This window comes from Mytilus galloprovincialis, chromosome 12, assembly GCF_965363235.1.
Source record: "Mytilus galloprovincialis chromosome 12, xbMytGall1.hap1.1, whole genome shotgun sequence".
Lineage (NCBI taxonomy): Eukaryota > Metazoa > Mollusca > Bivalvia > Mytilida > Mytilidae > Mytilus > Mytilus galloprovincialis.
The window spans coordinates 20,595,251-20,620,521 of NC_134849.1; the positions used below are offsets into that span (position 1 = coordinate 20,595,251).

General features: G+C 30.6%; 1 protein-coding gene across 1 annotated transcript; it reads left to right on the forward strand.

The window, feature by feature from the left end:
* The first annotated feature begins 543 nt into the window (after nucleotides 1-543).
* On the forward strand, nucleotides 544-17,381 carry LOC143055242 (cyclic GMP-AMP synthase-like receptor 2). The gene is made up of 2 exons (XM_076228375.1): nucleotides 544-1,139; nucleotides 17,168-17,381. The coding sequence occupies exons 1-2, from the start codon at nucleotides 544-546 to the stop codon at nucleotides 17,379-17,381; spliced, it is 810 nt and encodes a 269-aa protein (XP_076084490.1).
* Nucleotides 17,382-25,271: the final 7,890 nt, after the last annotated feature.

Consider the following 25,271-nt stretch of genomic DNA (forward strand, 5'->3'; position numbering starts at 1 on the left):
GGAATCAAAAAGAGGACAAATATAAATAACAAGGATAATTTTTATACACAAAGTCATTACAATTTTCATATCATTCCTTTCATTAATATGTATTTAAAAGATTGGTTATCCTGGACTGAACATGATTTGAAGGACAGATACCTATACGAATACTTAGTGAATACAGTTGGAACTGAAATAGACATACGTAAAAGACAACAACTATTCATCGTACAAGATTTGATTTATAAAACAACTGAGGGAGGATTTACAACAATACATAGTGGAAGTTTAGCAGAAGGTATTGATTTACCAGGTAGTGACATCGACATTATGTTCGTCATGAACAACGTCGACGTCATACGGGATGTAAGGAATATCAAACACCCAATACAACGTACAACGTTGTTAATGGAGACTGATACTGATCATCCAGGATTTAGTAGACTCCGATTAATAGCAGGGGGGGATGGGGAAAACAAATTTATAACATACAAATGCCTGGAAAGTACTAACAAAGGTTTATATCTATCAGTGAACGAATTTGTAAGTAATATAAATAAGATGATGCCAGGACATGTGTTATCACCACATGGCCCTTGTTTATCAGATCAAGGTCAGAATATGGATTTTGCATTCTGCTTTAGAAATAAATATTTACCTTACGATGCAATACCATGGTTATCGCGTTGTCGAAAGCAATGGCCACCTAACTCCACAATTGACAAGATAAAAAAATATGGATGCTTGTTAGTACCTACTGGACCAAGGACTATGCCAGATTGTTATGTATTATGGAGATTATCTTTCTCTGCAGCAGAAAAACAACTTGTACATTCGTTTAATTTCACTCAACTATTATGTTACTGTCTCCTTAAACTAACATTAAAACATATTGTTAACACCAACAGACATGCCGAAGGTTTATTATGTTCATACTTTCTAAAGACAGCTTTATTCTGGGTCTCAGAAGAAATAGATATTGATACATTTCAACTGTCTAAATTATATTTTTGTTTTTCGCTCTGCCTAGATAAGTTGAAATTATGGGTATATAAGTGCTACTGTCCGAACTATTTTATACCTGAGCACAACATGTTCCTCGGAAAGATCAATCTAGATAACAATAAAATTATTATAAATGTATTGGATGATATTAAGTGCGATGGAATTGATGGATTGATACAAAATTTATGTTCGCTCAACAATGAAACGTTTCCTCTATTGAGAACAAATAGTAGTTATTCGTTCATCAGGTTAGACTTTCTCTTTTTTGAGATAAGTGGACTCTGTTTGGACGACAAATCAAAATGTTTTAATGCACTGATGTTTACTGAGACGTTAATAAAGTCCAAATATTCTACATTTATTATTGATGTATGTAAACATCATCATGCTGCTATAAGTCAATATGCGGCACAATTACAACCAAAACCCGCCATAACAACTGAGATGTACAACATACACAAACATTATCATAGATTTTTACAAGACGGTATTAAGACAGATGCTGTATCTGGTTGGCTGTTATATGCGTCGTTTTATTATGTAACAGGACAGTACTATGGTACGCTCAAACTGACAGATTATGTTCTTTCAAGATGTTCAACTGATATGATGGTAAGTGGTCGTGTGATCTACAGTGAAGAAGATATGAATAACTACAAAAAATATGTACATTCTACAATGACTCTAAATGACAAGCTGAAAATAGCAATTGTAAGTAAAGTTAAGTACTTACAGAATTCCTCATTAATACCAGAGGAACTACAACCGGACGTGAATGACGTTGACATATATGTACCGCCTACTGTTATGTCTCACTGTCTTAGATTTCTGTGCTATCACCATCTTGGTGATATATCTAACAGAAAACAAGCTTTATATGATTTGTGCTTATCTGTGTACGATACAAATTTTGTTCCACGGAGTACCGTACCTAATTCACTAACAATCCTAGGAGTCTGTTATGAGATATCCGGTGATAAGGATGCAGCATATCAGTGTTATGATGACGCTTTGCAATGTGATCTTTATGTATGTTGTTCAGCAGAAGCAAGAAGATCAAAACTTTTAGAGATGTGATGTTATGTGTTAGTATAAAACGTATTTTGAGCATGTTATTTGATATAAATCTATCCCTATAAATGTAAGCGTATTACATATTATAGTTCTGCTATAGATATAAGGGGTTATACTGCAATTCCTAAACGGGTAAATACGATCGGTATTTATAAAACTAAACTGATCAAAAGTTTTTTTTTAGTAACCATATGCCGGATGAACAAAAAGTATGACATTTATTGAAAAACATATGGTTTGGTATAACAAGAAACTTCTCTAGTGTTCAAAAACATCCCACCCCCCCTGCCTTAAGCTCTGGATCCGCGCCTGAATACGGCGAATTTTATCTTATCTAATTCATTGAGATACTGCCATTATCTCACGAACTATAGTGCGATAAATACATTATCGGGTACAATGCATGAACAAATGTGTTAGATTAATAAAAGAAATCTCTGTATAAATGAAAATCTATAACGCCAGAAATTATGTCATTCGTTTATTCTCAAAGTCTTTTTTTAACAACTATTAAAATGTAAAAACCATATAAAACAAATAACCTAATTGGGACATAAAAACATATTATGTTAGGGTTTACGATTCTATTGATAATTGTATACCATTTCCTTTCTATTATACTTGGTATTTTGATGACACATGGATTTAAACAAAATGACCTCTTACATAATAGGGACGTATTTAATTTATAAAAAAAAAACATACATTTATATTTTCTTGTGATGTATTTAGATTGCCTAAAGAATAACGTTTCTAGGATTGTTAGTCAGGAATTCTTGTTAGTTCATACTGATAATATTTTTTTGGAATTTCACAAATGTCGCAAACAAAGAATAGTTTAACGCACAACAGTATTAGTTGTAACACAGTACTTAGTAGACAGACAACAAGAGAACACGTGGTTTTTTTTCTCTGCATCTACGATTCTTTTATTGCAAAATATGTAGAAAGTACACAAAGTCCATAGTGTAAAAATTAGATGCATGTTATAGCTATTATTGTTGAATCGCATATTTTATCTGTCAAGCATTGTCTATGGACCCAGGAAAAGTGCATGTGGAATTTGTGTTCCCCTTTTATTTTTTTTTTCTCTTTAAAAACTATAATATAACAACAGTTAAACACTAAAATCATTGAGTTGAAGTAAGGATGTTCGTACCTCTGGTTTTATCCATGTAATGCCCTTATACACTTTTCTCCTCGCTAACCCCTTTCTGCCTTTTCAAAACTTGAGTATTACTTATGTATAGCTTTAAAAGCCATGTTGCCTTTTTCAAAGACAAAGGGTGTAAATGTTGAATTAAGGAAAAGCCTAGAGATAATTATTTCCCGCCGAATTTTCAATGGCTTATATCTCGAAATCAGACCCTTCATTTTGTTCTGCAGTTTTATTGCCTTTTTTATATCCTATCACTTTATTACTGTCATTTAAAAAGCTTGTTAATTTTAAAAAGAGTAGCACACATCATTCATAAAGACATTATTACAGTCGTTTATTCTAATTACCATTAATTGATGTTTGCATTGGAAATATATAATGAACGTTACCTAATTGAGACAATTAGAAGAGAGATATATCTTGAACTACACTATTTGATTGGTAAAATATCCTTTCTATTAGAATCTGCGTTTCAATAACGTAAGGGAATGAATTAATCGCCGACATTTGCATTAAACTTTTGTCGGTAGCAGGACGCTTTAATAAACTGTAGAAAATCTACTTTATATTTCCTTGTTATCCAGGAATAGATAGAGTGACTAACGAAGAGCGATATATAATTGCTCTTAACACAAAATCTTCTTATACGCTTCTTTTTTTAATGATATAAATAAAGACATGTATATAGCTGTTTAATGTTAGGCTTAGTGTCGGATTTTATTTATATTTATAAGCTTTTTGCCGTTGTTGGGGTTATTGATGGAGAGTATTTATAAATATGCATCATCATTAGAAATGAAAAGGAATTTTTAATTGTAACACTAAGTTTGATACCCGTTTCCATTTTGTTTTGACACGACTAATATACAGATGGGATGTTTCGTGTTCTACATATATATTACATTCCTAAACTGTTATTGAGAACAGAATTAAACAATTATCTCTCACCCTTTTATTCGAATGTTGACAACAGCAGTAACGTATTTATCTATCTATATGTTTATATTGGATACCCATCTACTCCCAAACAAACAAAAATGTTCTTGTAATGCAGTATCGGATAGATAAAAATAAATAAAATATAACATTATTTGTTTAATCTTATTTCCAAATATGTAAAATAAAATGCATTATTTTTGGTTATAATATAAGATATCGTAACGATTAAAACCTTCTCTATGGATAAGTAGAAACATATAAAATAGATAACATACGGTTATTGTTATTTACTTTATTGGACGTTTGTTAACTGTGAATATGTAATGCACGTTACAAAACTGGAATCTAGAATAACTATGCACCTGAATTTTACTATTTAACTGTATATATTTCCTTTATAGTTTCAATCTTTTCAATGACGTATGGATATTAGAAGTGCTATCTTGCATTTGCATTCAATGTTTTTCAATACCAGTGACACATTTATTTTGTTAACAAAAATCACTTTATTATTTCCGTGTAATCCACTAATAGATAGACTGACTGAAGAAGAGCTCAATTAGGTTTGTGAGTTTTGAGTGTATATTATTTAAGCAATATTACACATTTAGCTAACGTTTTACTTTGTTTTATGTCCACTCCAGGACCTCTAATATTCCGACTTACCAAACAGATCTGATATATTTTACTTATTTAAAGGGATAATTCGCGATTTTTCACTTTTCATCTTATTATGTTCATAATACCATAAAAAACATATTCACCAAGTTTTATTTTGAAATGAAATCTAATAAAGAAGAAAATTGGAAATTATTAATTTTATTTTTTGAAACTTCCTGACTTATGTGACGTAGTTTAAGTCTTTGATGCATGCCGGGAGTGAAAATATCTCATTTAAGTCTTGTTCGTTAACCATCTAATAACGCGATTTAAAGTGCATCGACGACTTTTGGTGTAGCTATTAACCAACGAAAAATAAGTGATAGCCATGCAGCTTTTAAAATTAGATCGTGTGGATTTTTTAAAACGAATTTTAATAATAAAAGTAATTCATACAATAGAACATTTTTATGATTTTTTTTTCTAAAAATACTTTAAACAAACATATGAAACTGACATGATCGATAGTGTATTAAAAATACATGTTTGTATTCTGCCCCTTTTGCTTCATTCCAGCAATCATTTTCACTTGCTTGTACGGTGGAAACAATAAAATGTGTATTGTTTTGTGACACGTAAAGAATGTGGAATGCGTAGTTTAACTCAAGGTAATTAAAAGATTAGCATTATGTAATTCTAATCTTTTGATCCTCATTCAGTGAAATCTAGGCGTCACGGTTCACTGGCATTTCAGGTGTGAAGAACATTTCGTATCAATTGTAAACGGGAGTCAGACAAAGTTTCAGACACATGAATGTAAAAAAAAATAATTAAAATTAATTAACGGGAATAATAAGACCGCACAATAACTGGATAGCTGTTGTATATTTTTATATTTTGCATAAGATCACTTTTAATGAATTATGACTTTTGAATACTTTAGTAACGATAAAATACTGAATTATTTTAATTGAAGTATTTATAAATCAAAATAGCCTTCTAAACACGAGTTTATGAACTAAAAATTGTACTATTTCAAATTAGGATCAGCAGCCTTAAATATTTCAAACAGATCATTAACAATTGCAATTATATATTTTAGTCAATCCAAAGTGATCTTTAATTACCTTATTAGGAATTAATGTGCTCATCAAAATATTTTAAATCTCACAACACATGAATACTTCAGATATTTGAAAAAAGTTGTTTTAAAAAATTGACAGGAAATTAAAGGATCTAATTGGAATGAAATCAACAAATTACGAACAGATATGCTTTTCAAGTGTGAAAAACATCAACAAAATTTATACATAATCGGGAATGTCCTTCTTAAAATACTCTTCGTCTCACACCGTAACTATATATAATACTTTAGCTATTTGACCAACGATGTATAAAAAAAATGAACGAATTAAATGTCATCTTTCCCTATTTTTTAATGTAATTATAAGTCTGTTTCAACTGGCAAGAATATCAGTAAAGCGGACAAGCAGTTTATTCTGCAAATTGCTGTCATTGAATATCAAGAGAGAAAATAAATCCCGAAATTGATTTGAAACTTTGATACTCTATAGTTTTCCTGGAAAATATTCACATCCCTCGGTATTAGTGTACTTCCAGTTGCGTATATATATTACATGCATGTCGGAACAATTGTGATGATGGCGAATTTCTTCCTTTTTTCGAGAACAATCTAATTAATATATAAATGTCCATAACTTCGATGAGCCAAATAAAGTTATATATCGACCAGTATTTAAATCTCTTCTTCTTCTTTTGGTATACAATAGTCTATCGACATTTGATGATTACATACTGTTGGCATACGTGAACTTGTCATTTTACAAAACTTTTACCCCAATTTACGCAAAATGTATGTTTCTTTCTTATGTTCTATGTATACATGTATATATTTTAATTTGCGCTATAGTTCCGTAACTTATAATCCAGGCGTATATACGAATGGTCGACAAGTCCGTACATTTTTTCAAATCAATATTTCTGGCCTTCACCATTCACAACGAGTAAATATTACATTTTACCAAATTTACACTCGGAAAAAATACGTATATAGATTTTTATTTCATCAAATCTGTTTGTTTTTTTTTTTGGTATTATTTATATTTTATCAATAAATTTCTTTTCACCAGAAATGTTATTCATAAACAAGCGTATGAGTTTAGTAATATCACTTTCGGACACGCAAGATAGAGATGTATATTATATACACCTAATAGTTCAAAATGGAAAGTTATAAGTTATCGGCCGTGTACACTTATCAATACACTAAGAAGTGAAACGATGCATGAATTTGCAAACTCGACAGGAAATCGTTTGAATACCTGGACGTGTCACCTCACACCCCCTCCAATACCTTTGGGAGTAATACCTTTAGCCATGCGGGTGATCAGTGGAGCGAAGATCCTTATTTATTTGAATAAAGTTTATTACATAAAAGAATTATGAACTAATTAGATTTCCGAAAACAATTCAAGTTTCACGGAAGACTTATTTATGATTTGAAATTTTGACTTTTTCACTAATTCCTATATTATCAGTCTAAAAATAACAGATTCTAGTTATTTAAAAAAAAAGAATAAAATTTCCCGTATCAAGTTAGTTAACAAGTCGGATAAAACAACCGTACGATTGACGAGATATCGACATGCAATTACGACTACATCGGGTTACTGTAGTTTTGGTCCTTAGACATATCTTGACTGCAAATCGGAGAAGGTGACAAAATGGCCGACCGCAGAGAATTGATACTCTAAATTTAAAATCGATGGTGATCTCTTATCTAGCAGAATAAAACTTTAATATCTATGAATTTGAGCATTTTTATACAGAATAAACATAATATCAATTTTTGATTTTTTTGCGAAGTTTCCCTTTAACATTTCATTATGTAAATAAAGAAATGTGTTGTTCTACAACGTTTTAATATACATTTTTTAATTTAAATATTTTTAAACTTTGTTCTTTTGATGAGGCGATTTTTATGAGTAAGCATCATAATTGGAAATGCACAAAAATCTCTAGTTTGGAACCATGGTTTTATTAATGACTGATAAATGTGAGTTTTTGGCGCTCACAATATTGTACATTCTACCAATTTACCGAGAAAAAGATTTAGCAACTGTCCCTCACATTTTCATTTAAATTTTAACAATAACAGTGACGCTTCTATATATATATGTAGCTACAGAGGAGCTCTCCAAATGCATCGAATTTCTCATTGTCAAACCTTTTTTTATAAAGTCTTGTCTAACATTAATTTTACAACAGTTGGATAGTGTTGATCTAAATTATCAAAGACATAAACCGAAAATTTTTTGGAATTTCAGCGTTCAACTATTTGATAAAATACATTGGAGATAAAGCAATCATTTGCAAGAACACTAAAGAGATTACAACCAGTTGCATTGAATTGGCAATCAATGTTTAAACCGCATATTTTATCGTTCAAATATTTATTTAAACACACAGTTAGACCCAGGAAATTAGATAAGGAATCTGTGCTAGATTTAATAAGGTTTATTTTTCATAAATAATCTATGAAATTGTAACGAATAAACACTGTTATATAGCTAAGTAGAACAATAAAATAATACTTTTATTCCGGTATTCTAATTAATTTTTTCGGATGGTTACTTGAAATGTGAAGATTTACAATTTTATTGTTAATATTTTCTTTCTAGTATCGCCCTTTTCAATGAGGTATGGATATGAGAAGTGATCTATGACATTTGCATATATTTTTTGTCAATAGCAGGGACGTATTTATTTGTTAAAAAAACACATCTTAATATGTCCTTGTTATCCAGTAATAGATTGACAGAATTATAACGCAATAAGTTTGTTGAGTTCTGAATGCATGTAAAAAAAATTCAAAGAAATATGAATTTTTGCTTAAGGAATTTTAGCAATACCACATTTTGCGAAAGTTTTATATTGTTTAATTTTCACACCAGGACCTCTTATAGTCCGACTCACCAAAATGATCTGATGTATTATACTTACTAACTTTTTATTATGGTAATGTTCTACAAAATTTTCATATGTATTTTTCTCTATTTGAATATTTATAAGCTTCGTACCTAAGTTGAGATTTTTGATAGGCAGTATTTATTAGTATGCATTATCATTAACAATGCACATACAACTCCAGTTTGGAACCCGGACATTATTATCTACTGTTATTATGAGTTGAAATGACTGAAAGATGAGAGTTTTTGGCTCTTACAATATACTGCATTCCACTATTTTTATCGAGAAAAGGATTAAACTATTATCCATCATTTTGAACTTAATTCTACCAATATCAATGACGCTCCTATACATATTGAAAACTGATCCTTCCTACCAGAACGACACTGTTCCTGTAATGCAATATTGGATAGATAGATAGAGGAATTGCACTTTATTTATTTTATTTTCGTGTAAATTGTTTTTTTTTATCGCAAAATCTGTAGATTGTAACAGTTTGATAGTGCTACTCTAAGTTATCCTGACTGGACGTTAAAGCAAAACAAATACAATAGCCTTTAAAGACGTTTGTGATTAATTCAGAATATCAGCTTTAAACTATGTGATAAAAAGGCATTTAGATAAAACAATCATAATTGCAAGAAACCAAAAGAGATTAATACAACCAGATGCATCGAAATGTTTATCATTGTTTTAAATCACATATCTTATCGTTCAAATGTGTATCTAAGCACCCAGTTAGACCTGGGGAATTAGATAAGGAATATGTGCCTGATTTTAAAAAGTTTATTTTTCATTAATTATCTATGAAATCGTAACGATATACAACTTCTATAAAGATCAGTAGAATCATAAAAGAATACTTTTTTCGGGTACTCTAATTAACTCTATTAGACGGATTCTCGAAATGCGAATATGTAATTCACACTTAAAAAATAAAATAATTATGCATCTGAAGATTTACAATTTAACTGTAAATATTTCCTTTTTAGTATCACCCTTTAAAATGACGTATGGATTTTAGAAGTGATGTATGGCATTTGCATTCAATTTTGTCATTTGTTAATAAAAAAAAACACATTAATATTTCCGTGAAATCCACTTATAGATTGACTGACTGAAACAGAGCGCAATTAGGTTTGTAAGGTTTGAATGTAATGTTATTTGAGCAATATCACATATTTAGCAAAAATCTAACAATGTTTTATTTTTACACCAGGACCTCAAATATTCCGACTAACCAAAATGATCTGACATATTTTACTCATTTTACTTTTCATTATATAAATGAAGGAATATAAAGCTTTACAACGTTTGTATGAGTGTTTTTTCATAAGCTTCCTACCATTGATGAGGTTTTCGATCAACGTTGTTTATTGATGTGGATCAACATAAGATATACACAGAAATTAAACTGAGATTTTTAAGAATTCCAACTTTTACCATATAAAAAATACATTGGAGATAAAGTAACAAAAGATATTAAAATCAGGTGCATTGAAACAGTTATCATTGTTTTTTTCACTGCATGTATCATCTGTCACATATGTTAATTGCACCAATAGAAAACAGGGGAATAAGATAAGGAATCTGTGACTTAATTGATCAGGTTTATTTTCAGTGTAAAATGTATGACATCTAAACTATTAAACAATCCCATATAGTTAAGTAGATTTACAAAAAATTGCTTTCATTCGTATCATGTCATTATATTTTTTTGGGTGGTTCTTTAAATACGAAAATGTAATGACATTTCAATACTTGAACCTGACACAACTATATAACCATTTGAATATTTCCGGGTTTTATTGGCAATCATGTAAAACTTCCTATCTAATCAAATCTGCATTTTAAAGACATATAACAAGTTTGATATCTGGCATTTACATTTAATCATTGTCAATAGCAAGGACATATTTATTTATACAAAAACCGAGGATGATATTTCCGTGTTATCCATTAACAGAGAAATTGACAAAGAAGAGCGCAATTTGGTAGGTGGACTTTTGATAACTGTGATTTATTTTAAAGGACAACGACTTTTGAAATATCACATATTTTGCGAAAGTATTAGCTCAGTTGGTTTATGACTTTTGAAATACTGTTGCCTTTATGGTAATCTACCACGAGACCGCTTTTATTTGTCCTAACCGTCACTAGTATCTGAGCAAATAGTTGATGAACCAAGGGTATGTCAAAGATCATCTCGTCTATTTCCCCCCAAAAAAGATTTATTGGTAGGTACTAAGAACTTAAGATAGTTCATCAACTTTACAAATAATACACGATGGTCTCGAAGTCTAGATTTTTGGTACAGAATTTGTTTATGATTTTAATATTATTTTATGTGTCTTCGAAAATGTCTATTTTTGGTTATATCCATTTGACGTTGTACGGTACTTTTACATCCCGTCATTGTGTTATCGTGATTAAGGTATGTTACATCTTTGTTTTCTTGACTTTGATATTGCTAATATGATTGGTGTATATTCCTTTTCATTTTTCTTTGCTGACATATTTGTTTGTTTTTATACTTATTGGGTTTATAACACAAAGGTAATTGCTGTGCCCGTATTTTTAAAATCTTCTTGTTAACATTAGTTATGTGTGGGTTTATTTGTTTGCATATCGTTGTCGACAAAATTGATTTCAATGCTATTGTCATAAAGGTAAGAGGTTTTTCTTTCTATGAAACCAGAATAAATCAACCATTTTGTATGTAAGAAAATGACTGTACCACGTAAAAAGCATTTCCTATTCATCAGTCTGATGTGTTTGAGCTATTGAATTTGTCATATGCTTAGGGACTTTCATACGAGTTCGATACTTTTGTTATTTTTATTATTTTTCAAGCCTGATTGTCTTTTAAAGTTTCACACATCACACTGTTAAGTTTTTAGTCGTTTGTGTTGTTCATCAGACCACAAGAATAAACAAACTTTACTATGATTATATATGTCTTACCTTTTGACATTTAAAACATGTTAATTTACGACGATGCACTGATGGGTGTCATCACCCGAACATGTTGCTTTTTATATAAAAATAAAGTTAAAATAAATCACATAAAGGAATATATCAGCAATGTGTGCTTTGACACCGAATGTTGAAATTCCTGCTAGATTTGATCAAGTTGTCATTTGTTTTTAAAAGATTTAAAAATTATTTGGATAAAGGGTAAGTTTTTTTTATGATATAATATTTTTGTAATAATGGACCAAACGTACATCCTAAACAGATATATTGAACTTTCAAAACATTGTTCATATATACTTTACAGCCAATTATGAACCGAAATTCGAAAAACGATGAAAAGGATAACGAACAAAATGTTCATGGATTGAGGAAAACAACTTACTGGGAAAAATACGGCGTCAAACGTTTCCCTTACAGAGAAGTCGCAGATACTTACCATGTGTTTACCAATCTGAGGATGGAGGGATCATTATCTCAAATGACGTTTTCGGGCTGTCTATCAGACAGTTAGAACGAAGGTTTAAACCTAGTTTAGACAGAAGGAAATCACACGTACAGTATATACTGAACCTAAGATATCCTGACAAAACATCCGGCGCATATACGGATTACTTAGAGAACAGTATATATTAAAATAAAGGTAATTTTACAGTGTTATATTGATAACTCCATCAATAACAGACTTTACAACAAATTTAAAACCAGGAAAATAGGTACTGAATGAGAAATAAAAAAATCAGTTGCCAAAGACATGTGCACAACACTTTAAAGATGTAATACCACTATTTATTTTTCCATTTTAGTTTGTGTATAATTTGCACATATAAAAAGCAATCATTTTTAAATGTTTTATTAAAAACCTAAGTCACCCAATGTAAATGTATATACAAAGTTATCGTATTGATTTCTTTCTATTTAGTTTAATCTTTTATTATACATTTTACTTAACATGTATGCCATCATAATTTTGTATTTCATTTTACAATATCGTACTTCATTTGTTTAACTCATCTGTTATATTTGTTTTAATATGATATGTTTCTCTGTAAAGGAGTATGTCCGGTAAGGCCCATTTTGACCTCAATTTTCAGGTTTATCTGATACAAGATTTTGTACAATTTGTAAACACCTAATATAAGTTGCTACTTCAGTCGATTCAATTAGTTTATGTGAATGATTTAAACTGATTTAAGCCATAATATGAACAAGTCTATCCAATATGCCATAATATGTCACTTTTCATATAGTTTTTGTCAAAAATGAAAGTGGACGCATCCGTGTTCACCCTCAACTTTTATATATGTTATGTATTATCATTAAAAACTACTTACATTTAAATATAAGGAATGAACACGAATGTGGCCATTTCTATTTAAGACGAAAACTCAAATTCTAAAATTGTGAAGATTTCAGTAATTTAGTATAACTTAATGATGCTAGTAACCGACATATGTGCATTTTTGTTGTTAAAAAACCAGCCCGAATTTATGTTGCAAAAATATTATACTTTCCATTAAACAGCTTAAATTTACATTATGACAATTTTGAAAAAAATATGTTGGGGCCAAACAGGGGTCTTACTGAACCTACTCCTTTGTATTCAGATTGAAAAGAAAAAATGTGTTTATCTAAAAAATCGACAGAATTTACATTGGTGTTAGAAATACTTAGAGTAAAATGTTATCCTGTCCAGTACTTTAAAACAAATCACATTACATGTATTTCATAAACAAAAATACTCAAAACAAGTTGAATGAGCACCTGTATTTTTTTTATCTGTGTACACGCTTTTGTAACAATGTAACCTCAAATTTCCAAAATACTATCAAAGAAACACCAATTCAAAATGATGCTTTGAAACACCCAAGACAAATGATTATGACATTTTTTTTGCAATGTAATTTAAGATTAATTTAATTTTGTAAAATTAAAACCTTATTTGTATGCAACCAGATGAGACTTACTTTCATTTGGTGGTATTTCGCCCAGAAATCAAAAGAAAAAGAAACAAAGATACACGCAAATTCTTCCTTTACTATGTACATACATTGTTAGTTCAAAACATGTTGACGTCTTGAAAGGCTATTTTTTTCTGTAAGTATCGTATAACGTCATAACGCTGAAGCCATTTTTGTTCGTCTGGACTTTGAGAGCCAATATTGACATGAAATATTCATCAATGGTTAGACAATTTTGCAAATATATAAAGCGTCACCATTTTCTCACCATTTCTATGCATTTTGGAGCCAGATATTACCAGAATTATCTAAAAGAAATGATATCATAAGGTAACATTTCATTTGAGAAGGGCAATTATTTATTTAGATTGTAAAATCGTTTGACAGAACTTCCAAGAAACGTCACTTCCGGCGAAACCAAAATATATAAATAGGTTACATTCAATGAACCCGAATTTCCGATTCGTTGACTTAATATAATCAGGAAATTTGACTTTGCCAAATGTTGCCAATTTGATATTTTATATTTACCGGAAGTGAACCATTTTCGATATATTATACATGGCATATTGAGTGAGTTGCAAGTTATGAAGGACTACTATATGTTGTAAGGACATGACAAAAAAAGGAAGGTTTGCTTCATATTTTAAATTTTCGATTGTTTTAAGTACAAACGGATATATCAACTTTTCTATTGTCTCTTTTTTATTGCTCATAAATCACCTGATCTCTAATCCTTCCAAGGACTTTTACATATTTTATTCAATATGTAACGCTCCTGTAGATAAGTACAATATGATCTTCGTAAGCATGTTCATGCTTCATACAAAAAATTTGTTCATAAGGACTAATGCGGAAGTTTGAATGACCTCGACTCAACACAAGTTCATGATCTGGTTGACTGTGGAGCTATGTGTGCATCACTTTTAACAAACGAATAAGTTTCCGAGGTGAAAAATATTAAAATATTATTTTACCGATTTTGACATTTTCATCGTGTGTGGATCTCAATAGCGGATGATGCATACATAGCAATAGACGATATGTCTATCAACCTAGTTGATTTTCGTTAGAACTTCATGAAATCCTCATTTCTTTTTGTTTCCTTGATTTGTATCTTGGCAATCCCAGAGTTTAACATCGATACACTACGGTTGCCTTTACGTAAAACAACAACACTGAAAGGCGCCTATTTTGTATAAATTAAGCACACTTTCTGTGTTGGAATCAAAGAAAACCTGATATGCATAGCAATTATAACTTCTATACACAAGTTCATCATGATTGGTATATCAATCATTAATTGCGAATCCAATGCTACTTTTCCACAGATTAACCTGACAATTACCTGTCCATGTAACTTTTTGGCAGTTATTTTGTCCGTTTGAACAAACACAATAGCTATTGTTCTCTGTATAGTTTATTCACTGAATCTTGTTATTTTCTTATAAGAGAAATATATCACTCATTGATTAGTTAACCAGAGTAACAAAAAATATCTGATAAATAGATAGAAACAACAGGTTTAAAATTAAAAAATTGCATGTAATTTTGTTTAAGTCAATATTAATGATATATTTTTTTCTCGATCTGTTCAAACAGGTTACTATCAGGTGAATCAGTGGAAAAGTATTATTGTTTGCAATAATAGATATTTTATTTCTTAGATTAGTTGCCCTGCAATGGACATGATTTGACGGACATATACTTATACGAGCATTTAGTGAACACAGCTGGTACTGAAATAGACATGCCAAAAAGACAACAACTGTTCATCATAAAAGATTGGTTATTTAATACATCTGAGTCGAGATTAACAAAATTATCGAGCGGAAGTTTAGCGGAAGGAATTGATTGACCAGGAAGCGACGAAGATATAATGTACGTCATTAAATATGTCGAAATAATACAGGATACAAGGAATGTCAAATACCCAGTACAACGTACAACACTGGTTATGGAGACTGATAATGATCATCCTGGATTTGCAAGACTCCGATTGGTAGCAGGAGGGGAGGCAAATGCATTTTAACATATGAATATTTTGAAAGTACTAGCAACGGTATATATTCATCAGTGAACAAATTTGTTGAAAATATATTAATGATGCTTCCACAGCATAAGGTAACACCACACGGCCCCTGTTTATCAGATCAAAATCAGCACTTCGATTTAGCATTCTACCTTCGAAGTAAATATCTACCTGATAAAACAATATCATGGGCAACGCGTTATCGACAGCAATGGCCACCTAATTCCATAATTGGCAAGTGAAAGCAACACGGATGTTTGTTAGTTCCTATTGGACCAAGAACTATGCCAGATTGTAATGTTTTATGGAGATTATCTTTCTCAGTGGCAGAAAAACAACTTCTTCATTCGTTTAATTATACCCAACTGTTATGTTACTGCTTCCTCAAACTAGCATAAACAAATATTGTTAACACAAAAAAACATGCCGAAGGTTTATTGTGTTCTTACTTTCTAAAGACAGCTTTATTCTGGGTCACAGAGGAGGTAGATATTGACACGTTTCAATTATCAAACTTATTTGTTTGTTTTTTTTCCTGCTTAGATAAGTTGAAATTGTGGGTAAAGAAGTGTAACTGTCCGAACTATTTTATACCTGAGCACAACATGTTCTTAGGAAAAGTCACCTTAGATAATAATACAGAACTGCTAAATGTTTTGGAAGGCATAACATGCGATTGAATTGTCGAATTAACAAAATGTTTATTGCCGAACGACAATGGAAGTCCTCGTTTTTTAAGGAACTATTGGGAATCTTCGTTCATTAAGCTAGACGTTCTATTGTACAGAATATGTCATATAAGAATGATATCGGAAATATCAAAATGTTTAAAGGCACTTAAATTTACTGAATCTTTGATAAAGTCAAAATATTCTACATTTATTATTGATGTATGTAAATATGATTATGCTAAACTAAGTTAATATGTAGCACAATTACTACCGCCACCATCAATATTGGCTAAAACGAACAACAAACACAAACGTTATCACATATATTTACTACCATCACCGATGATAAATACTGAAACATACAATATACGCCAACTGTATCATAGAATTTTAAAAGACAGTACAAAGACAGATGCTGTGTCTGGTTGGTTATTATACGCGTCGTTTTATTATGTAACGGGACAGTACAATGTTACACTAAGAATAACGGATTATGTTTTGTCAAGATGTTCACCTGGTATGTTGATATTAAGCTTGTCAAACTACAATGAAGAGTATATACTTAATTACAGAAATAGTGTAAATTCGACAACGACACTGAATGACAAGATGCGAATAGCAACTGTAAATTATGTTCAATACTTACAGAACTCACCATTAATACCAAGGGAACTACAGCTGGAAGTGAATACAGGGGCAAGTTTACATGTATACCACCGACTGTTTTGTTTCACTGTCTTAGATTTCTGTGTTATCATCATCTTGAAAACATATCAAACAGGCATCAGGCATTACGTGATTTATGCTGTACAGTGACAAATAGGAATTTTATGTTCTCAGATACATTATCTGAATCATTAACAATACTTGGAGTATGCTTTAAGGTATCCTGTGATAAGGATACAGCCTATCAGTGGTATGATGAGGCTTTACAATGTGATGGTGTAATATGTTCCTCTGCAGCAGCGAGAAAATCCAAACTTTTAGAAATTTAATATAGTTTGTCGGTTTCAAAAGTAATTGGAGCATGCTATTTCATATGAGTAAATAAAGGTACTGGTAATCCAAGATAATATGTTTATTCCGATTCATTTAAAATTCCGACTGATACGGTGATTGAAGGCATTTTAATAAACACTCTGCACTCATCAGTTATAATAAAAGTAGTATAACTGAAGGTAGTAAACAGAGACATCTATTTAAAGCGAAGTATACGTGATTAACTACTCCATATACTTTTTTTTATATTTTACATGTGGATTCTACTGTCAAAAACATCAGAAAATAAAATTGAAAGGGGGGTAACCGTTATCGTCTTTTAGGTACAAGCTGTTGAAATCAAAAGCATGATACGCCAGAAATACAAAGGAATGTATTTGGACAATCATAATAAAGGCAGATATGTTTACTTTATCATGACTTTCTTATTCGTTTGTCCACATAATTGTTTAAACAGGTAATGTAATTTGCAAATTAACGACGAATCCATTGGTGCAAAAGTCCTTTGCAATCGTGGTAGTGTTCAAGCTATATTCTCTGTAAGTTGGATTTTAAGAGGAAAATTAAAAAAAATATTCGGCGACATAATCGATGTCTATTGCCATTTAGTATCGTAATACAAATCGTGAGTGTGCGTTACACATTTTCTTGAGTATTGCAATTTATAAATGCAATCGATTAATACAGAAATATCTGTTGTACGAGTATCTAGTTGTTAAAAATTGCCCTATAAAATAAAACAATAGCTATATATATATGTTAATTCCTGTCTGTTAATCGTCAAATAAACTACGGGATTGACTTGGAAAATCGTATATTCTTCATTGTTTGTAAATATTCTACATTTATTTGGTGATACATGTTTTCTCCAATTGCAGTTTGTTATTTACAGTGATTTATTTATAGATCTGATCACATGTGAATTTCTGATGTTTTTTTTTGTTAATTTCTGTCATATTCTATCTAGGTAGGTTTCAAATACGATTAATATAATTAATGGTATGCCACTTGGATTACAATGCATTCGTATATATTTTTGTCTGTGTGTATATATATCTACTTTGCATTTGAAACATCTTCAATAAACGACATTTGGGCTATTTTTTTGTGTTTATAGGTAAAACTTTCCTTATAGAGGAAACATTAAATGACACTTTTTGGCTATATCCGATGAGAATATTACTTTTTACTAATAGTAACAATAAAAATTAAAAAAGTTTATTGATTGTATATTGAATGATATTTGGTAGAAGTTTTTTTAATACAAAATAAATTTTTGACACATGACAAGAAAGGAAGCTTTTACAAAAATATCGGATCTACCTTAACTGTTGCAGATAGTTGTCTCATTTGCAAGCATACCACATCTTCTTATTTTCATAGTGTATCAATAAATAAAACAATTATTTGCATTAGACTCAGACACAAAATGAATGGCCCTATACACAAGGTAAACTCGTAAAGGCCTATAGCATTACATTAGTTGATAGGTTTTGCTTATCTTCTTATTTTATTCAGCTAGCGGATTTATCCTTGTGCGCTTCCTCCGATATAATTCATGCTTTGAATAAATAGAATTAGTGCAAGTTGATATGAAACGGCAAAATGTGACTTAATTATAACGGACAGAATTATTTTTTCCTAAGGCTGACTCGTTCTGTTATTATTGCATTCGTGAAGATTAAACACACCAAGATGACAAACAACGAACATAAAGATGTCAACAGAAAAAAAAACAGAAAGAGAATCAACATGTAAATATATAATAACATTATTTTACATATTGATATGAGACGGCAAAAGGTGACTAACTAATAACGGACAGAAGCAAGAAAATATTATTATTTAGATTTCTGTTTAGATTATTTTCTTTCTAGTAAATGATTATTAAAAAACAAAGAAATGCTCTTTTTTGTTGCAAGAGTCTAACAGTAGTAAGGATTGATTTTTTTTCAACATTGTCATATAAATTTGAATCAGTCCGTATTACTACAATGTTTTTTTCAATCGTTTTGTTAGTCATAACGTCTAACGTTTTTTAAGTATTAAGTATTAAGCTATCAAAGAATCCGAAATGACATGTTAAACTACACAGGCAGGAAAACTAACAATCTAATGACGAAAACGTCAATGAGACAACTAGCTACCAAAGGTTAAATGCAGAGGATGTCAACAATCATTGGCAGTCGTACGGCCTTTAACTAATCGTAAAGTCGGCTATAAAAGGCCACCACGTGAAAATGTGAAAGAATTCAAATGAAAAATGAATCGGCCTTATTTATAACAAAACAATTTACAAAAATTAAATATGAAACAAATGAACCAACGGCAACAATTGAATTACAGGCCCTCGACTTGTGACTGGCATATGAAGAATGTGGCGAAGTTTAACATGTTTGTGAGTGCTCAACCCTAACTCAAACCTGGGATCGCCGTGTCACAGCACAACACAGTCCATAAAACATCAGTTGTAGCTGGATAACTCAATAGATCGGTGTTACTGGTCAATATAAATTCATCAAAATTTGGCAAAAATCTCGACGAAAGAGCTGATCCTGCTCAACATGAGTCAACTGTCGTGTTATTCGTGAAATTACAAACCCATTATTTGGTCGAATGGGGAATGAATTATGATTACGACAATTGTTTCCCTGTATAGTAGGGTGTCCAATCAACAAATTTGATCGATTTGCCTTAACAGAATAACACACGGCTATATTTTATTTGGCCTTTTAAACTTTTTGGTATCTATGATAAGTTTATTTATATCATTGGAAATAAGAGAACAAACCTCATCGAAATACCGTGGTCGTCCTTGTCTGGCGTGGTCACGTTTTTTTTAAAATGAGGGTCAAAGGTCAAAGCAAAAATTTCAGAAAAATGCAGTCACATTTAGATAGCTTTTTTCTGCTACATATATGCGTTTGGAGCAATATAAAAACAACGAATTTATAGAAAAATATCTTTTGTATCTACATTTAGAACTTATTTTATATTTTTATCGCCAAAAATGACTTTCGATAGATTTTTTTGCATATAGGGTGCACATTTGAAATTTCTAACAGCTGTTAAATAACTGTGGCCTTGACCTATATTTCAATTCTTTAAATTTGATTTTTTTTTGTATTCATAAAACAAAATCTGATTTTTACGTCTTTTGATAGTGAGGTGTTCGTCAATTTCTAGGTAAATATCAAATTTGTGTTATTGGGTGTGAATATATATAAATTATTTGTTTCTAACAATGGTCATTTAATCCAAATTAAATTTGTCTGGAAAACTAAACAAAGTTGAAAACTGCAGAGATTTGTTAAGCATGTAATCTCCATGGAATGATCAGTTTTTAACAAACACCCACTTTGAAAATAAAGTCTACATCCAACAAATCGATATCGGTGTCAACATTTTATTTAAGTACAACTTCTATCTTCCGATACAAATATTCTGTTTCATAAATGACGAAGTCGTCGAAATGTAATCTCCGTTGACGTTTTGATAAAGAGTAATTTCTATCACGTCCGTGCTTTTATCGAGTATGGCATGCCAAATTAACATATACAATGTAAGATAATTATAACGGATCGATGGCGGATATATAACTTTAAGATCAATAACATACATTGTAATTGAGACGACATAAGAAGACACCGTGTAACAATTTTTATTAATTAATTGTCTTAGCGTAACAGGTTCAAACTTTTCTCATGTCAAGTATTTCTTTATTTGAAACAAAGATAAATTCTGCACATTTTTTTTAAAAAGTGCAAATTTAACAAAGACTAATAGGGGAAACAATGGTGGTATCACACCTAATATGGGAAACTGTACATGCACCTTTGACCTTGTGAGAAATCTCATGTGTTAAAATTTCTTGCTATTTAAGTGATATATTACAAAAAATGAAATATCCTGAGTAGATTGAGTATCCGAAACACATGTTATGAGAAAGTTTTATTGAAATAGGACTCTACCATGAATATTTAATTGAAAGAACAAGCCATACTAAGTGATTGTTTAGTGAGCTTTTTCTCCGTATTTGTTTTTGCTATGATAGCACATTTTCCTAGGACATTCTTATATAATTATATAGTTTTAAGTAAATGAATCTTTTTTCAAATGCTGTAACAACAAATTTTCCAAGTCTTTTATGTCCTTCTCTGGAATGCCGCATAAATTTTATTTTAACGTAAGAACTCATTGAAACCTCCTTGGAGACAGTAAATTTTTATATTAATTGTTCATTCTGATAAATACTTCAAACTACTTATTTCTTATAACATTTCTATCATAATTGAGTGACAATTACCCCATTATTTTTATTTTTTGGCCTGAAAAATTGTAATTTTGAGGAAATGCAGATGAGATAAATATTTGATCATTTATTGGTCCACACTATATTCTATCTTGATGCGGCTTGGTTTGGATTTGTCGAAGAAATTTTTTCTCGAATTGCTGTTCATGTCATCTTTCATTATACTACATTTTTCTCAAATTATTGAACTGATTACGAAAAAACTTGATATTAATGCTTGAAATAACTAGTATTACAAGGGAAACCAGTCACATTTAGTTTATTTAACAATAATGTCTTCTTTGGTGTAATACCATCAAATCACGGTCCGTCACATCCGGTTGTATATGAATATAGGTCAATAAAAAAATATTCCCTTGAATTTGACAGTTGTAGGTAATTAATCCTACATTTTATTGCAGTACAACAATTCTGTGTCATAAACATGTCTTGGGTATTTCAAAGCATCATAATTTTTTTATTTGTGATTTCTATCGAATATTTGTAAACTTGAAGTTACATGGTTACTTAACCCTGTACACATATTAAATAAGGGGAGAACTTTGATTGGTTAACATCCAGTGATGGTTATTTTCTTATATGCAATGACATGTTAGGTGATTTTATTTCTATAGTACTGGCCAGTATAAAACTTAACTCATGCCAAGTATTTCTTTATGTGAAACAAAATGCAAATTTAACAAAGACTAATAGGGGAAAATCAATGGTGGTTTTACACATTATAGAGTTGTTTCTTTCCCAAATCTAGAAAAAAAAACGGAACGTATGTTTTTATATCAAATGTAATGCCGGTAAATAATCTAAATCCGTTTTCAATATTCAAGATATTGTGACAAATCTGGACTGATAATTGTAATTATTTATTGTATTATTAATTGTATATTACATATACTTATTTGAATATTGCCGGGTGGTCAACTTCTCGAGAGTGCACAAACACTGATAAATGCATTGACTTTTATACTCATGATTTAAACTATTTGTACTTTGCAATCGATAAGGGCCAGTTTTATATGTATATCTTGGTAATGTTTACCTATGAAATACTTGGATTATCCCGTCATATAGTGATTTATTTTGACAAATATTGTCGTGAGATTCAACTTGTTTACATCTGCCATGACATCGTTTTGTACTTTCACTTTGCGATTTCATATCATTATTTGTTTAAGTTAACACTTTATCAATGCAGGTAAATTGCGTATTTATTATGTTTGTGCCTCCCTTTTCATTAACATTGTCTTTATTTATGATAGAACAGGGTTTTCATTGATCTCATTTAAAGCATTATATCTAATGCGTAAGGTTATGTAAATTACACCCAAGTTCATACGCCGTATCGAGAAAGGAATTTACTGTCCGTTTAAAAATAGCATTATGTAGAAATGTCCTTTTAGTTTCATACGCTTTTAAACATAATTCAGACAAGAAGGACAAAGTGAGGACAACTTAATATTGTTTCTTTATTTAAGAATAACGAAATCTGATTGTCTTCTTGAACGTTTCAAGCCAAAAGACGTAAGAAACGTTTCTTTTGATTGGACAATTAGATGTTTACTCTAACGTCATATTAAGTGCCAAAAGACATAAAAAGGAGCCTGTACAACAACATGCCATTCTGAATCAATCTCTTGAACCGTCAACTACCTTTTATATTGACCACCCGATTTATTGCTTTATCTGTTGAATGATGAATGTGTATTTGATGTTTATTATATTGAAAGAAGAAGTCAAAATATTACTAAAATAAATATCATTGTTATAGATATAGGAAGATGTGGTGTGAGTGCCAATGAGACAACTCTCCATACAAATAACAATTTAAAAAGTAAACCATTATAGGTTAAAGTCCGGCCTTCAACACGGAGCCTTAGCTCACACCGAACAACAAGCTATAAAGGGCCCCAAAATTACTAGTGTAAAACCATTCAAACGGGAAAACCAACGGTCTAATCTATATAAACAAAACGAGAAACGAGAAACACGTATATATTACATAAACAAACGACAACTACTGTACATCAGATTCCTGACTTAGGACAGGTGCAAACATTTGCAGCGGGATTAAACGTTTTAATGGATCCAAACCTTCTCCCTTTTTCTGAAACAATAGCATAACATCACAACAAAGAAAAATGTTATGTTTATTACAAATCTGTTTCTCCACAATGCCGTTGATTCCACTCCTCCTGAATGATGAGTTAAACAGTTTTTATAGTAACCCTAGGTTAGTTACAGTTTGGTGTCAGAAGTGGGATGTCAAAAATAATTGTCATCCAGTGATCGAATACCTCGCCTGTGATTGTTAAGTTTGAATAGTAATATTAATTTTTCAACGATTTATAGTGAACTAGTAATAATTTTCAATGTCTGACGTATCTGATTCAGAAATCGAGTTTAATATGGATAAACGTGAAACGGTCGAGAAAAATAATGAAGACTCTGCATTAAATACAACAAAAAAGGGACAAGGGGATATTGACAGTGAATTTAATAACAACGTACAGGTACTTGCAACCTTAGGCGTTACTATTTCAGCGATCAGTCAGCGGTCATCGATCAGTCACCGATCAGTCAACTTCGCGTCAAACTCACGTCAGCAATCCGTCAGACTTATAGTAAATGTAGTTGACTGATCGGACTGATCGGACGGATAGTACCGATCGACCTTAATGACGGATTGAACTTTAATACTTCACATGATAAACAAATACAAATTACGGAATCTTAGTTTCGTTTAATCTAATTAAAATGGCGACTCTTGAAAATCGAACGTTCAATTATACATTTTGTTTATTAATTATTTAGCAAAGTTTTATGAATTGAAATGAAAAGAAATGTATAGATAAACCCTAAATTAAAATATCATCATTAAAGAATGGTCTTTTTCGTTTTATTTAGGTTATATATTTTCAAAACCGGCGAGTTCTAAAACGATGTCTACATCGCTGTTTTTATTTTATTATTTTCCAAACATTCTCGGGAAAAACAAAATGAAAGAATCAGTTATTGAAAAATGTAGTCTATTTTTTTTCAATATTTTAAATTTTTGTATCCTTATCATCATAAAATTCTTAAAAAAACTTATCATAATCACGGACTTTCTATATTCTCGTCACAATCGAAGCATTTAAAATAACAAATTACAAAAATAACAGTTTTCAGTTTAAACAATGCAAACAACATTACATTATATTTTTCTGATAGTCTTTTTTTAATAGAAAAGATAACTACTCCTAAACAATCAAAAGTACATCATTACATCTCAATTCTAATTACAGTGACTTGACTGTTAGTGTTGCTATTCACCAATTGCAACTCATTCAAAATTTTGACCCAATTGCAATTTGTTTTATTAAATCAAATTGTTCAACTGGTCAAAAATTTGAACAAACTGTTCAGCCAAAATGGGAAAGTGCAAAGTGATAAAATAAATCATACTTACAATCCTATAAGTCTGTAACTCCACTGTATTGATGTAATTCCTAAATCAGTCTATCAATCTGTATAGTTATATTACAGCCATTACCATACTAAATGTGAACTGTTTTATTTTGAATTGCTATAAAAATGT

What these genes read in the sequence shown, in the direction of transcription:
- LOC143055242 (XM_076228375.1), top strand. Translation starts at nt 544, where the DNA reads ATGATGCCAGGACATGTGTTATCACCACATGGCCCTTGTTTATCAGAT. An exon ending in AATGTATTGGATGATATTAA is followed by an intron (nt 1,140 to 17,167) that starts GTGCGATGGAAT and finishes CATATCAAACAG; the next exon opens with GCATCAGGCATTACGTGATT.